The following is a 15,901-nucleotide window of genomic DNA, read 5'->3' as shown; positions in this document are numbered from 1 at the left end:
TGTATACTAGACCACAAATGTAATTTTAAAACATTATCAAAATATATATGTAGCTAATTGCATTTGGTACTTTTAACTTGGACAACCCAATTTCTCAGGACATTGTTTACTCATGAAGATAAAATGATTTAACCTTGCAGACTCTCTCAATCTTTGGATAATTCTCTCCATTCTAAACATAGGAAAAGGTAAAAGCGGTTCAGGACTTTAAGTCTGTTTCACCATTCAAATAAAATTAAGACTTGAACTTTATGTAGCACCCTTCACGACCACCAAATGTTCCAAAGCATCTTAAAGGCAAATGAAGTGCCTTTAAAATATAGTCATTGTTATAATGTAGGAAATGTGACAGCCAATTTGCACACAGCAAACTCCCACAAACAATGTCACAATGGACAAATAATCTGCTTTTGTGCTGTTGACGGAGGGATAAATATTGCCCAGGATACTGGAGATAACTCCCCTGCTCTTCTTCAAAATAGCACCATGAGATCTTTTACATCAACCTGAGAGCAGACAGAGCCTCGCTTTAACATCTCATAAGATGGCACCTCCTACACTGTAGTACTCTCTTGCTACTCCAGTGGACTGTCAGCATTGACTTTTATGCTCAAGTCCTGGAGTAGGAATTGAACCTATGGCCTTCTGAGGCAAGATATTTCCTTGTAGGTAATGGAGCTTCAAGTACATATCCAAGTACTTTTTAAATGGAATGAGGGTTTTCTGCCTCTACAACTCTTTCAGGCAGCGGGTTCCAGACCCCCATTACTCTCTGGGTAAAAATATTTCTCAACTTCCCTCTGAACCTTGTACCTATTACTTCCGATCTATGCCCACTGGTCATTGACCTCTATGCTAAGGGAAATAGGTCTTTCCTATCCACTCTAACTAAACCCCTCACCTTTATACACCTCAATTAAAATCCTCCAGGCTCCTCTATTTCAACAAAAACAACCCCAGCCTAACAAATCTTTCCTCATAGCTTAAATTCTCCAATTCAGGCAATATCCTCTTAAATTTCCTCTATACTCTAGTGCAATTGCATCTTTCCTGTTTTGCTTCTACTCTTTCCATAGATATTATTCACATGTGTTTTCCCTGCTTTGTTGCTATAAAAAATGGCCGATACTTTGCTTGTGTAGACGGGAGCTGTACACTAATCTAGCCTTGATCTGATTGAAAAGGGCTATAGGTGACCAAATGAATGTTTCTTGGTGTTCATAAGAACAGGAGTGGGCCATTCAGCTCATTAAGTCTTCTGCCAATCATGGCTGATGGTCATCTTAATTAAATTCATAAGGCTCTATCCATGTGCATGCATATATGCACGCGTGCATGCGTTTGCATAACTAGTAAAATTCATTGATCTCAGATTTAAAATTATTGGTTGAGCTTCTTGTTGGAGTGTTACACACTACTATCACCTTATCTCTTTGTCTGCACTGCACTCGTGCCAAGATCATTATATCCTTCCTAAGATGCAGTGCCCAAAACAACACAGTACTCCAGATGTGGTCTAAGCAGGGCTTTGTATCACTGTAGAAAAACATCTTACCTTATAATCTAGTCCCTTAGTTATAGTAACTAATATTCAATTCAGGACAATTCCTGGGATGGTGGTATTGTCTGCTAAGGAGAAATTGTATATTCTCTACAGTTTAAAAGAATGAAGGCAATCTCATTAAAACATACAAAATTCTTACAGGGCTTGACAAGGTAGGTGCATGGCTGAGAGGGTCTAGAACCAGGGGACAGAGTCTCAGAATAAGGGGCAAGCCATTTAGGATGGAAATGACGAATTTCTTCACAGAGGGAGGTAAATATTTGGCAAGAGGACTGTGGAGGCTGTCATGAAGTATGTTCAAGGTGGAGATCGATAGATTTCTACATATTAAAGTCATCAAGGGATATGGGGATATCGTGGAAAAATTGCATTGAATTAGATGATTGCCCATGATCCAGCTGAATGGTGGAGCAGGCTTGAGGGGCCAAGTGGCCTACTGCTGCTCCTATTTTCTATGTTCCTATGTTATGTGATGATCAAAAAAACTGTACACAGTACCGTAGCTGTGGAATAACTTGTGTTTTATACAGTTCTAGAATAACCTGTATGCTCTTATATTCTATACTTTGGCTAATAAGGTGTTCTGTATGCCTTCTTAACTACCTTATCTATCTGTCCTGCTACCTTCAGGGATCTCTAGACTCTGCTCCTCTACACTTCAGATTCCTACCATTTGTATACTCCATCACCTTGTTTACCTTCCTCAAAAGTATTACTTCATACTTCTCCAAATTGAATTCCATTTGCCATTTTTCTACCCATCTGGCATTAATATCTTCCTGCAGTTTACAGCTCTTTTCCTTACTATCCACCACACCAATTTTGTATCATCTGCAAACTTCTTAAATCATACATTTAAGTTACTGAGATATACCACGATAAGCAAGAGATTGAGTACTGAGCTCTGCGGAATCCTACTGGAAACAGCCTTCCAGTCACAAATACAGCCACCAACCATTACCGCTGGCTTCCTGCCACTGAGCTAATTTTGGATTAAACTTGCCACCTACTCTTTGATCCCCTGTGTTTTACTTTTCTGTCCTGTCTGTCATGTGGAACCTTGTCAAAAGCCTCACTAAAATCCACATAGGCTACATCAACTGTGCTATCTTCATCAACGCTCCTTGTTACATCCTCAAAAAAATTCAACCAAGAATCTTAACTCAATCCAGCTGCCTTGGCTCTATATCCTTTTATACTTTTGCCTTACAAAAATTAAGCAATCAAGATTTAAAATTAATTGAGCTAGCATCTACTGCTTTTTCTGGGAGAGAGTTCCACACTTCTCTTCAATGGCTTGGCTCTGATCTTAAGGCTATGTCTCCTTGTCCTGGACTTACCCACCCCCCTTTCTCTCTATCATATCAATTCCTTTCAAAATTTGAATCAAATCATCCCTCAATCTTTTATATTCCAGGGAATACAAGTCTAGTGTATGTACTCTCTCCTCATAATCTAATCCTTAGAGTCCTGACAACGTTCTGGTGAATCTGTTCTGCAATCCTTGCAAGGCCAATATATTCTAAGGTGTGGTGCCCAGAATTGTATACTCCAAGTGTAGTCTAACCAATATTTTTCATAGCTGTGGCAAAACTTCTCTTTATATCCTAGCCCTCTAGTTATAAAATCTAACATTATATTAGCCCGTTTGATTTTTTTTTTGTACACGACTACTATGTTTTAGTGATCCATTTACATGGACCACCTCATCGTTTTGGATCTCTACTGTTCCTAGCTGTTCATCATTTAAAGAATATTTGGATTCTATATTTTATTGGTCCAAAATAGATGACCTCTCACTTACCTGTGTTGAAATTCATCTGCCACAGCTTTTTCCTCACTAACTTAATCTAGCAATGTTTCTAATTTTATGTTCCCATCTCCCATACTTCTTAGTATGCCATTATCTTTGCGTCATTGACAAACTTGGACATGTGGCTCTCAAGTGTTATTCAATTCATCAACAGATATAGTGAATAGTTGAAGCCCCAGCACAGGTCCTTGTGGGACATCACTAATCACTTCCTTCTGATTCAATGGCACTATTATCCTTACTCCGTCTTCTAACCAGGTCAATAATTTGCCTTCGGTTCCACGAGCTTTAATTTTAGTTTCCAGTCTCTTATGTGGAATTTTATTGAATACCTTGTGGAAGTCTATATGAACTACATTCATTGACATTCCCTCGTCTTCAACAATATTATTTCCTCAAAAAATTCAATTTGGTTCATTAGACATGACCTATTTACAAATCATATTGGCTCTTTCTAAATTAGTTCAAATTTCTCCAAGTACTCCGCCATTCCAGTAATGTCCCCACAACAGATGCTAGACCAACAGATATATAATTTCCTGGTTTCCCTCTCTCACCTCTCTTAAATAAGGGAGTGCAAGAAGTACAAGTTGACAATGTAGAGCACAGATCTGGAGATAGTCCCTTTGGAAGACATTATTAACATTAAAAGCATCAGGCCATGGCCTTTGTAATTCTTCCCCCCACATAAAGGGTATCTCTCCAGCAGACTAATGGAGCAGTTCATTTCCAGTGGTCACAGATAAATTATACAACATAGTAAGTTATACAGAAATGTAATATCTAAAAACACAGTAACTATACAAAGAAATTCCAATGGGACTAACTTTGGTATGTAAAGAATGAGTTCATTAGAAAAATAAGGAAGACCCCATGTGGCAAGTAATCTTACTTCTTCATCATTCAGGAGCCTCCACATACCAGAGTTCTAACCCAGCAACGATTAGGAGGAAAATCGTTTCATCTAAACCAGGAGGAACACACTTGTAGTCAAAACAGACTTCCAAAACTGCAAAGCATCCTTGGCTGAAAATTGAAACAGAAATGTTTGGTGAAATATCGGGACTGCAAATGCTGTCTGTAGTGATCTTTCTAAAAATTAGCTCAAGATGTGGTCTCCATGGAATGGTCCTCGAGTCTCACTGAAGGTTTGCTATCTATTAATGCTTGGTGCATCCAAACAGTCAATTAGCTATTCTCTGTTTAGAAACAAAAAGTGGGCACCACAAGTACTGTCTAGACTTTTTGACGAGCATGTTAAGCTGATCCAACACAAGTTCAGTGATTTCATAGATATTAGGTGAATCCAAAGCAATTAGCATTGTGGTTTTCCATATAAATATTTAAAGTAATTCAATAATTTGGAAACTTAAAGAACGTGGAGTACACAAGCTCCAGACAGTTTGGAGGCATGAGAAAAATCAAAAGAAACTGGGACCTTTGCACAACAGAAAATGATGAGAAAGTAGCCTTGGATACTAAATAGCTACACACCTAGTAGATTTGGCACACTCCAGCAGCTGAATATCGATCAGATCTTCCTGCAGAATAGATCACTTAATATATGGCCAAGAGTTAGAGTAGTATTTGTACAACAGTTGAAGCTAACATGGTACTTAAGAAACCAATGCACAATACACTCCTTCCATCAGCTGTAAGCCAGTCAACTTATTTTCTTTCTGTGCACCCGCTTCAAAAAGTTCTGACCAGTCTATCCCACATAGTTGGCACGCAGACAACAAATCCTTCTAGGTTTATACATAAAAAATAAGCACATTAGTAACCCAAATGAACAAGAGCCTGAAAATCAAACAAGCTGAGAATTATACTGCTTGTAGTTCAGGCTGATGTGTGTGTGTTCTGGATGATTTCCTCTTGTGCATCAGATGTAAGATCAAATAGTTTTAAGATTGGGTTTAAGATTTCATTATATCTAGTGTAAAGTGAAATTCTGCTCTTACATTTTCTTGTATTTTCAGAATTTGCCAGAATTGTTTATTTATAACTTCAAATTTGCCTGTGAAGTCTGCACATAGAGCTCAAATTGCAACAGCAGGTAAATTAAATCTCAGTATTTGTACAATATTCCTACAGTGAAGTGTTTTAGTCTTCCAACTAGTTAATGTTACCCAATCTATCCTCTGCAGATTTTTTACAATATATGAAATAGGAATAGAAGTATGCCATTTGGCCCCTCGAACCTGCTCCACCATTCAATAAGATCATGACTAATCTGTTTGTGTTTTGAATTCCACATTCCCATCTACCCCAAACCTTTGATTCCTTTGCCTAAAAAGAATCTGTCTACCTATGCCTTAAAAATATTCAATGCTTCTGAAGCAGGGAGTTCGAAAGTTGCACAGCTCTCAGAAAAAATTTCTCCTCATCTGTCCTAAAAGAGTGACCTCTAATTTTAAAACAGTACCCTCTGGAGTGAATTCTGAGCTCACCCACAAGAGGAAACATCTCTTCCATGTCCACCTTGTCAAGACCGTTCATGATCTTGCATACTTCAATCAAGTCACCCCTCACTCTTCTGGACTCCAGTGCAAACTAGCTCAGTCTGTCCAACCTTTCCTCATAAGACAACCCGCTTATTCCAAGTATCAATCTAGTAAACCTCCTCTGAACCGCCTCCAACGCGTTTACATCCTTCCTTAAATAAGACGGCCAAAACTGCACATAGTATTCAAGATGTAGTCTCACTAATGCCCTGTATAACCGAAGCATAACGTCATTATTTTTATGTTCAATTCTTCTCGGGATAAAGGATAGCATTCCATTAATCTTCTTGATTATGTGCTGTACCTGCACACTAACTTTTCTGACTCATGCACTAGAACACCTAGGTCCCTCTGCACCTCGGATTTCTGCAGTCATTCTCCATTCAAGTAATACTCTGCTTCTTTTATTCTTCTTGCCAAAGTGAACAGCAGTAAAATATATTGGGAGATGTAGCAACATCACAAGGAATATATTGTGCATGTTTGTTATTTAAATATTGTTAGACCAGTGATTGTATATCAAGCAAGTTGAAATACTTCAATAAGCTGCCAATATAAATTTGAGAATATATAAAACATTAGTATTTCTGGAACAGAAAAAAGGCCATTAGATCCAACAAATGACTCCCATTTGTGATTGATCTTAAATCCAACACCAGGATCTAGTTAACTCTTGAATCCACATAAACTCCACTTCAGTGGTCTTCCCTGATAAGTTATTCTACCAGTCTTCTACCCATTGAGTAAAGACATTCTAGCAGACTCTCTTTCTTCAGACTAGAATTCTTTTCTTACTTGACTTCCTAATTTTGAATGTATATGCCTGGTATGAATTTTCCTGTGCTGCTCCAAATTTTACTCTCTTGTTCCTCCTAAGCTGCAAACTTTCTCCCAACAAATTAAAAATCAGGGCTCATTGCAGACTCCTACTCTTAATTGCTCTTTCCTAGTACCTCATAAAACTCGCCACAATTTCTTTCCTTTCCTAGTATTGTCGATATGCTATTAAAATCGAATTAAAGTGCCACTTAAAATTAAAACACTACCACTGGATAGTCTTTGCAACTTGAAGACATCTTGTATTATGGCTCAACACTTCACACTTGTTTCCCAACTTAGTCTTTGAACACCAACGAAATGAATCAAGTAGGAGGGAAAAACAGACAGGTTTACCTTGATATATACATTTTGCAGGAAATATACAATGTGCAAATGGTCTGAACTAGGATTTAAAATTTGCTTTAAAATGTACCACCAGTATTGACTTTACAATTTGTAGCTCAAAACTACCTATAAAAAGGTTAAATTATTGAGCGTATCTATAAATCCAATTTTTAGTAGTCAGTTTCCCAAATACAATTAAGGTTGCACTTTTTTGAACATCTAACCTAATTAGCTGATGGGTGTATGTAAATGTCATTACAGGTGGAGAAGGTGTTATATTACGCTCATTCATAAATTGTCAAAACAAACTTGATGACTAATGCAAATTTAAACTTCTAGCCAAGTTGGCAAAAGTCTACATTATTCAAAGCCAAAATGCTAACCTTTAAAAAAGGAAGAGTGCTTTTCAGCTGAACCCATAGCCAGTCAGTTCAAAATGATGTGCTTGCAACCAGAGCCCTGACATAATCTGTATTAAGTGTAGTCAAAAGGTTGTTACTCTTTACTTATAAAATGCACTGTACATAATTCATTCTTGTAACAATAATATTTAAAGCATAATAGAAGTGGTTTATACAGTCAATGATTTAATACTTCTTCAAATATTATTAAATTTAGTGGTGGGTCTGATGCCAGATGGTCTTTAATAAGTTTTACTGTATTGTAACAACCATCATTGATTATTATAGCTGCACAGAACTAAATTTCATACAGTTGAACACAAGTCTGCAAGGATAAGTTTAAAAAAAATCTTACTCACCAGGACATATCAACTGTGTTATAGTTTGTGACAAATGGATTTTTGGAATCAAATTCAAAACTGCTGTGAAAGTTTCCAGAAAATGGGTTTACTGGTTTTGCATCACTAAAACCATCCGCCTTCATGTTGGCAGCCTTTTCTGACTTTTTGACATCTTTCTTGCCGGTCACACGTGCAAAAAGGCTAATTTTTTCCTTCTCTTTGTCTCTCTTGGTCTCTCTTTTAATTTCTGGATGTCTGTAATTTGCTGTGGTTTCTAAACTTGTGTCTCTGATCTGCCATGAGTCATTGCTGTTGTCAAATGGATTTCTGCTTCTTGGCAGTGTTGCAGCCTTTTGTGTTACATACACCCCTTGCTTTGAAAATGGATCCGCTGGTGACTTTGTTGCATTATTCCCATTCTTTGTGACAGATATTAGGTCAAACTGGTTCACCTTGGAGGTGTCCATGCTTTGTGATCTCCTGTGAGGTGATTTTGCCAATGAGTCATTTCCTGCAATGATTTTAATCGAGGAAAAAAAACTTAAATTTAAGCCTTAATCTATATTGGATTTAAATTGCATATCAACAAAATACAAATTAACTGCAGTAGATTGAAGACCATCTTCCAAAGGTGGAAAATGCAAATTAAACATTTCTATAATATTTACACACACACACATTAAACTTAAGAGCTTTTTAAAAACAGAAAAAATGCAATAGTTTTAATAGCTCTGACTTTCAACCTTAAAACAAATACTTATGATAAAAAAGACTTGCATTTATATCACACTTTTTACAACCACTGAACATCTCAAAAGCACATTGCCTCCAATGAAGTGCTTTTGAAGTGTAGTCACTGTTGTAACGTAGGGAACGCAGCAGCCAATTTGTGCACAGCAAACTCCCACAAACAACAATGTCATAATGACCAGATAATCTGCTTTTGTGATATTGTTTGAGGTTTACTTGGGGATAGCTCCCACGCTCTTCTTCAAATTAGTGCATGGGATCTTTTGCATCCACGCAAGCAGGCAGATGGGGCTTTAGTTTAATGCCCCATCCAAAAGACTGCAGCTCCAACAATGCAGTACTCCCTCAGTATTGCATTGGCATGCCAGCCTTGATTTTTGCACTCAAGCCCTGGAGTTTGACAAACCCGGAACTTTGTGACTCAGAGGCAAGAGTACTACCAACTGACCCACGGCTGACACTAAGAGCCACTTAAAAAAAAAGTACTTAAAAAAATCTGATTTGAGGAGCCTTGGATCAGAACAAGATTAGTTTCAAAGTTTCAAATACAGAGCTAATACTATTATAGTTTGTTTGGCATACTTAATGGATCAGTTCCTTATTATGAAATGTAATGTTAAACTCAAAACATATGATAGCAAAGTCTATTGGCATTTTACATTATGTATTGCAGCACGTTATGGTGGGATTTACACCCACCTTTTCCCATGTATTAATTTTATCATTCAGATAGTTGGCAAGCAGAGGTTCAGCATCTTTAAAAAAAAACCAAGTGGCTGATGTTCCAGGGATATTCTTCTGTAACTCCTCATGGGTGGTTATAAAACAGTTGTGATGTAGGTTTGGAGATGATCTTGCCCCTTGCTCTTCACTAGGCTATTCATAGCATAGAGAGTACAGGATAGGAAATAAGAGTGGCGGAGAGAAAGGGATTAAGCTCTTTTTTCCCCCTAATACCCCCTACTGTTGGATTTCTGTGGGAAGATACTGAAAAGAATACACCAGACCCAAACCTCCATTACAGCAAACCACATTACACAAGTTTACTTTAAATCTTCTCTCCCTCTCCACGTCTCAGCCAAACTAACTCTACCAAAGAATATTACAGAAAAGGACACCATTTAGCTCATCAAGTCTGTGCTGGCTCTTTCCATTCACCACCCCCACCACCCTCCCACACAACCCCACCCCCCCAATTTTCCTTAATTTTTCTCTCCTTCAAGTATTTATCCAATTCGCCTTCAAAGGCTACAATTGAATCTGTATCCACTATCCTATTAGTGCATTTCAATCCTAACTGCTCATTGAATAAACAAAGTTTTCCGCATGTCGCCTCTGGTTCTTTTGCTAATTACCTTAAAAATCATCTGGTTCTCAACCCTTTAGCCACTGGAAACAGGTTCTCTTTACTTACTCTACCTAAACCATTGATAATATTAAACATCTATCAAATCTCTTCTAGTGTTCTCCGCTCCAAGGTGATAATTCTTATGTCAACACTGTCAGGATTTAGTGTTGACTGCCTTAGCTCATCTGTTGCTGAAACTCTCATTCATGCCTATAATATCTCTAGGCTTGACTATATGAACCTATTCCAGGCTGAACTCTCATCTTCCACCCTAAGTTGAGGTCATCCAAAACTCTGCTCGTACTAAGTCCCATTCATTCATCACCCCTGAGCTCGCTGACCTACTCATAAGTAACATTTCTATTTTAAAATTCTTATCCTTTTCCAAATTCCTCCACAGCTTCAACCCTCCCCGTCTCTGCAATCTCCTTCAGCCCTAAAACTGTGATCCTCCCAATTCAGGCCTCTTGCATATCCCTGATTTTAAAATCTCCCCACCACTGGTGGCTGTGCTTTCAGTTGCTTAGGTACTAAGCTCTTGGATTCCCTCCTTAAAAGAGGAAAGGGAGATAGAGGTTCAAGAGGCTTCTTAAAACCTACCTCTTTTCCAAGCTTTTGGTCATCTGCCTTAATAGCTCCTTATGAGGCTTGGTGCATAATTTGTTTGACAATGCGTCTTGTGAAGCATCTTGGGTCATTTTACTACATTAAAAGCTTGGCATAAATACAATTTGTTGAAAAATTCAAACCTTTATTCAATGGTTCAAATTGCATTTTCCTCCCTTACTTGTTAGAAAATTAGTCAGACTAGGAGGAATAACTGTTTCAGTTAACAGCAAATATTCCAATTATCGGAGATACTTACAGAATCAAAGAATGTTAAGCAGAGAAACATATTCAGCCCACCAAGTGGGCACCAATGCTTCTCCTTCATGAGTCACCCAAATCTAATCCCACTATAATCCATACCATTTAATAGGATATACCCTGGTTTGAGCGACTATCAAGTTGCTTTTTAAAAGCTCTCTTGGAACCTACTTCAAGAGTTTGTGGCTGAATATTCACATTCAAATGATCATCTGTAGTAGACAACCAACCCCTCATTACAATCTTGCTGACCAATAGAAACATCCACCACTACTTATCCCATCATAATCCTACATAAAGAGACAAAGTCTCTATTTAGAAATCTCTCTTATTCCTCCTTTAATCCATCTACCCTGGAACAACGTAGTGAATCTACATTGCAACTTGGTCATTACTTTTATATCCTTCCTACAATCATCCTTAGGAAGATGTAAATACTTTTAAGGACTATTTCACACAATAAGCTTTAAGTATTCAATGCACGCGCGCGCGCGCGCACACACACACACACACACACATGCGCGCACACGCAGCCGAGAAGCTGATACCTCGTTATATCTGAAGAGACCCTAACAAGCCCCTGTGGCTGCAGAGATCAAATTCAAAGGGAATTATACAAAGGCTATCAATATTTCCTAGGCCCGGCCTGGCCAGTGGAGGCTATTGGTCTGTTAGGACAAAGGATCCTTCACTTTTCCTTTCAAATTCTTAATGGGTGAAACATTAACAATCTCATGCATCCAAAGGGTTATACATCCTTTGTCAAAGCCAAAGTGGACAGGTGGGAATCAGAGCTGTTTAAATTAAACTCCCTTCTGTCCATAACAAAGATTATCGCCTACTTATGATCTAGAATTCTAAGTATCTGTAGTCTTTAATTATTGCATAAAATCACAGACGAAAGAATGTGGCAAAAGGTGAGAAAAATGAAGAGGTTCATCCTTGGTCCCTCCTCTTTCTCATAAACGTGCAGGCACTTGGAGACATTGGACAGCAAGTAGGCTTATGACACCCAGCTCTAATCTCTCAATTTCTTAACTGTTTCTATACTGCCAGACTGTTTATTCAACATTCTATTTTAGATGAGTTGTAATTTCTCTAGCTAAACAAATTGGAGGAATAAAGCTGCTGTCTTCAGATCTGAACAAACTCCTTACTTCAACCTCCGCCAGGCCACAACCTCGGGCAGAAAAATTGTTCATTACCTCAGCAGCACTTTCATGCTTGAGCAGGGTTTGTTATCCTTCATCCTCTCAGTCACAAACACTTTCTGCTTATGCCTCCAATACTCCTGCCTTCTCTACTTTGGCAAATACGCCTCTGATTCCGTCAATTGTAGGGAAGTTTAATCCAAAACTCTCCCACTTGGTGAACTTTACATGATTCAAAACTCTGATGTGCATATTCTGTCACACATCAAATCATCCTTACCGACCACACCAGTCCTTGACGACCTGAAGTAGCTTCCTGCCCCCAAATTAAAATCCCCATTCCAGAGTTCAAATCCCTCCATAATTTCAGTTCTCCCCATCTGTAACCTTCACAGGCACTACAACCTTTAACCATCAACACACTATTTCCCTTATCGCAGCCTTATATGCATCTTTCTTCTGCTCTCTACCCTTGGGTGGTTGTAATTTCAGTTGCTTAATTTCTAAGCTCTGGAATTACCTCCCTAAACCCCCTCCCAATGCTGCAATCTCCTTTAAAATTTTCCATAAAATCTACTACTTTTACAATCTTCTGGTCATCTCCTAACCTTTCCTTCCTAGGGTCAATGCCTGATTTTCCTCTGGTTACACCGGCTCCCATCCCATTAAGCCCACTTTTACACTAAAACAGTAGGAATTGGTAATGTTTTGGTGCTCTTAAATACTGCAGATATATGTCAAAGCCAAGATCATTCAATCCAAAAACAGATTCTATGTACTTACATGACATTTTATTTTTATAAATTGTCGCGGCTACATCAAGAGACAGGGGCTTAAATCCAGGCTACACTCAAAATAGTTTCAATTCTAATCAGTTCAAAAGCTGTAAATAAAAACAGCTTACCACAAGTAAATAGTTTCATGATGTTTTTCTATTAATTCATGCAATCATTTTGCATTTAATTTACTTTGTTTTAGTTTTTCTACTTACTGCCAATGTCACCTCAATAGTATACAAGCCAGACAAAAAAGTTCATAAAAGCCAAATCTGAAAAAGAATTGGCTACTTTAGAAAGCAAGCTAGTTTCAGCCATTATTTTTTTAAGTGAATTGAAATGTCTGCTTAAGAATAAAATCAGTATAATTAACTCTATGATCAGACTTACCCCTTTCTTCACTGGAGTGAACAGAATCTGAAGGAGGTTTGTAGACAACATGACCTATGGTATTGGATTTAATTTTTCCCAGTGATGGACGGGGACCAGGTAAATCTGACATTGACTGGGCAGATGATAGCCTTTGTGGTCCCAAGAGGAAGGCTCTTTTTGGCTTTGATTTGAGTTGATTATCTATCTCCAATGCTTCTTGATCAGGGTTAGTAGATGTTGTACTTGGAATGATTGCAGACGAATGGTCAGAAAAAGTGGCATCTTTTTTCCTTCCCTTCATTTTGTCTTTCAGTTTGGCAAAGGGGGATCTCGTTTTATCCTTCATGGAAAGATCAAACATACTTGCAGTCATATTGTTTCGCATGAACTGGATGGAAACCTGAATTGCGCCTCTTTCTTTTGACTTCTTTCCTGGTTTAGACTCTAACTTGAACCACCTAAACACAGGATACAGGACTTGTTACTATGGATATGAATTAATACAATTGCAAAATGAAGACAGCCATAGACGCAGGTTAGCTCAACACAATAGTGTGAAGTAAAATTATTTCTAGTTTTTTAAACTATGCTTTTAAAGAAGAAACATACTTCTTGAAAAAAGCAATGGCCGAGGGCACATATACAAGTTATTAGCATTGCTTAAGGTACATGCCCACTTTATTCATTAGATTTAGTCAAAAAAATTACTAGGACTGTACAGTACAAAAATGAAAAAAAATATTTTTCTATTTTCAATGGAGGACCTATTAGGTTTTTAGATTAAATATTGATACAAAAGCAGCTAACTCAGGGAGAATAATGAGAATATGAAAAATGTTTGTGTGTCAGTAAGCTGAAGTTGTATACAGTTTGTTATGTACTCGGGTCTTTGCATAATGCATTAAGCATAGAACCTAATTTTTAAAACTTGGCTAGTTTAAGAATTTGCATCTTGTATTTTTGACACAGTTTTGCCTTCTAACTTTGGCTTTTGTTATCAATGAAGTGTCTTCAGCTCTAGCGTTACCATTACATGACAGACTTGAGCAATTTATTTTTATTTCTATTGCTTTTGCTACATTAAAATTCATTCAGCAAGGAGTATTAACACAAGTATTAACTTCATGGATTACAATCAAATGACAATTAGGTATTTAAGAACGTCAGCGTTTAATTATGAACTTGTACTCAACTCAGTAAATTAAAAATTTGAAATTAAAATTCAAAAACATTCATGTTTGATATATAGAATTAATTTGAAGCAACCTTTAGTATAGTAAATACCCTTAATATCATTGTCTCAAATAGCCTTGATCATTATCAAGTTTTATAATTTATTACCTGAACAATTGTGTTTTGTTAACTTAATGTACAGACACTCTCATATGTAGGCTTACCTTAATATTTTTGCAAGATTATTACTTGACTCTATTGCATGTGTATAATGTGTACAGTTGAAACACCAAGGCTAGACCTTAACTTTCTTACTATTTGTAACTGTTGATCATTTTAATTTCCAATTTGCAGATGAGTAATCTCAAAATAATTCATTGCAAGCCAAATTCTTATAAACTAATTTCAAAGTTAATACTGGCTTTCAATACAAGTGAGCTAAGCTAATTAGACAATGGCTAAGCAATACAGAGGACATACAATTTGGAAAGAACATTCAGGGCAAAATCTTCCAGTCCTGCCAGCAGCAGCAAATGTGGCGGGTGGGGAAATTTAATTTGGTTTGAGCCCAAAAAAATCTTGACATTGGGATGACATTGGAGTTAAGTTCTTGGGACTTTAAAGGCAGGTTGAGCTTCTCTATTAACAATGTTGGGAAGCCCTTTTGCATGCATGATGTACGTCATGCATGCTCATTAAAAAGCCACATCACCGGAATTAAGTTCCCCGCCAAATTAAGTTCTCTGCCAGTGAGAAATTAGAATGTTCACTTTTACAACTGTATATAATTGGCGTGCACCTGGTGAGGTAGGACTTCTTCCATGGTCAATGTTGAGTTGCTGCTGCGTTGTCCTCTTTTGTCTGTAAATGCCAGCCTATGCTTGAAACTGGGTGGTGGCAGTGCAAGTTGCATGGAGGATGACCAAGGAAGGGAAGGAGGTTTAGCGGGGAAGGGTGGAGCAGTGGACAGGCAAAGGTGGAAGGGATAGTGCAAACCGTCTGGGTGCTCATTAAATAAATATGGCGCCCAGATTTTCAACCCCATGAGGTAATGGGGATGTTGACCTCATACCTGCCTCCGCCATGAGAATCAGCGAGCTCCTTGCGGATGCATATTTAATGAGCTGACCAGCACAATATCGCGCATGGTCACCCATCCCACCCCAGCAGGAATCACTCTCACTTCCATGCCCGCCACCAAGCATAGACTTCAGAGCAGAAGATTTCGCTCTTAGTAACTGTTTCAGGGGAAATATGAAATAAAACGACTCGTGAGCAATAAGTGAGGTAAGCAATAACACACCTTAGAGATGATTTCAGTAAGCAATGGTTAGAAAAAACACATTTTACAAAATATGTAGTTTTCAATTAAAATGTTCTCCCTCAGAGCAGTGCTTCTTAATTCAGCAAGGGATTTGTGCAATAGGATTCAAAGAATGAATTTGCATTTTATATAGTGCCTTTCATGACTGCAGGATGCCCAAAGGCAGGCAATGAGGTTCTGTTCTAATGTAGGGAAAGTCACTAGCCAATTTACACTCAAAAGTCCCACAAATTGTCATGAGATAAACGAGTATTTAAAAAATCCTAGTTCTGTTGAAGGGTCATGAGGACTCGAAACGTCAACTCTTTTCTTCTCCGCCGATGCTACCAGACCTGCTGAGTTTTTCCAGGTAA

The 15,901-nt window shown here is 37.9% G+C and overlaps 2 protein-coding genes across 4 annotated transcripts in view; one reads left to right on the top strand and one right to left on the bottom strand.

Moving 5' to 3' along the window:
- The window catches only part of LOC121289648, a 498,843-nt gene that overhangs the window by 112,109 nt on the left and 370,833 nt on the right, over positions 1–15,901 (top strand). The gene's annotated exons all lie outside the window — the stretch shown is intronic.
- LOC121289561 (rab11 family-interacting protein 2) overlaps positions 1–15,901 on the bottom strand; it is a 77,267-nt gene that overhangs the window by 21,207 nt on the left and 40,159 nt on the right. Inside the window, exons 2-4 of one of the 3 annotated variants that reach the window (XR_005945604.1) lie at positions 13,070–13,509; positions 7,806–8,298; positions 4,270–4,403 (exon numbers count right to left, since the gene is read on the bottom strand). Coding sequence is in view for 2 of the 3 variants with exons in the window: in XM_041209080.1 (XP_041065014.1) it covers positions 4,299–4,403; positions 7,806–8,298; positions 13,070–13,509 (1,038 nt within the window). In the remaining variant the exon portion in view is untranslated. The remainder of the gene's footprint in view (positions 1–4,269; positions 4,404–7,805; positions 8,299–13,069; positions 13,510–15,901) is intronic. The other 2 variants (XM_041209080.1, XM_041209082.1) reach the window with 2 other exon arrangements.

Source organism: Carcharodon carcharias, chromosome 17 (genome assembly GCF_017639515.1).
Source record: "Carcharodon carcharias isolate sCarCar2 chromosome 17, sCarCar2.pri, whole genome shotgun sequence".
NCBI lineage: Eukaryota > Metazoa > Chordata > Chondrichthyes > Lamniformes > Lamnidae > Carcharodon > Carcharodon carcharias.
The sequence above is the reverse complement of the archived record's forward strand: the minus strand, read 5'-3'. Positions and strand labels throughout refer to the sequence as shown.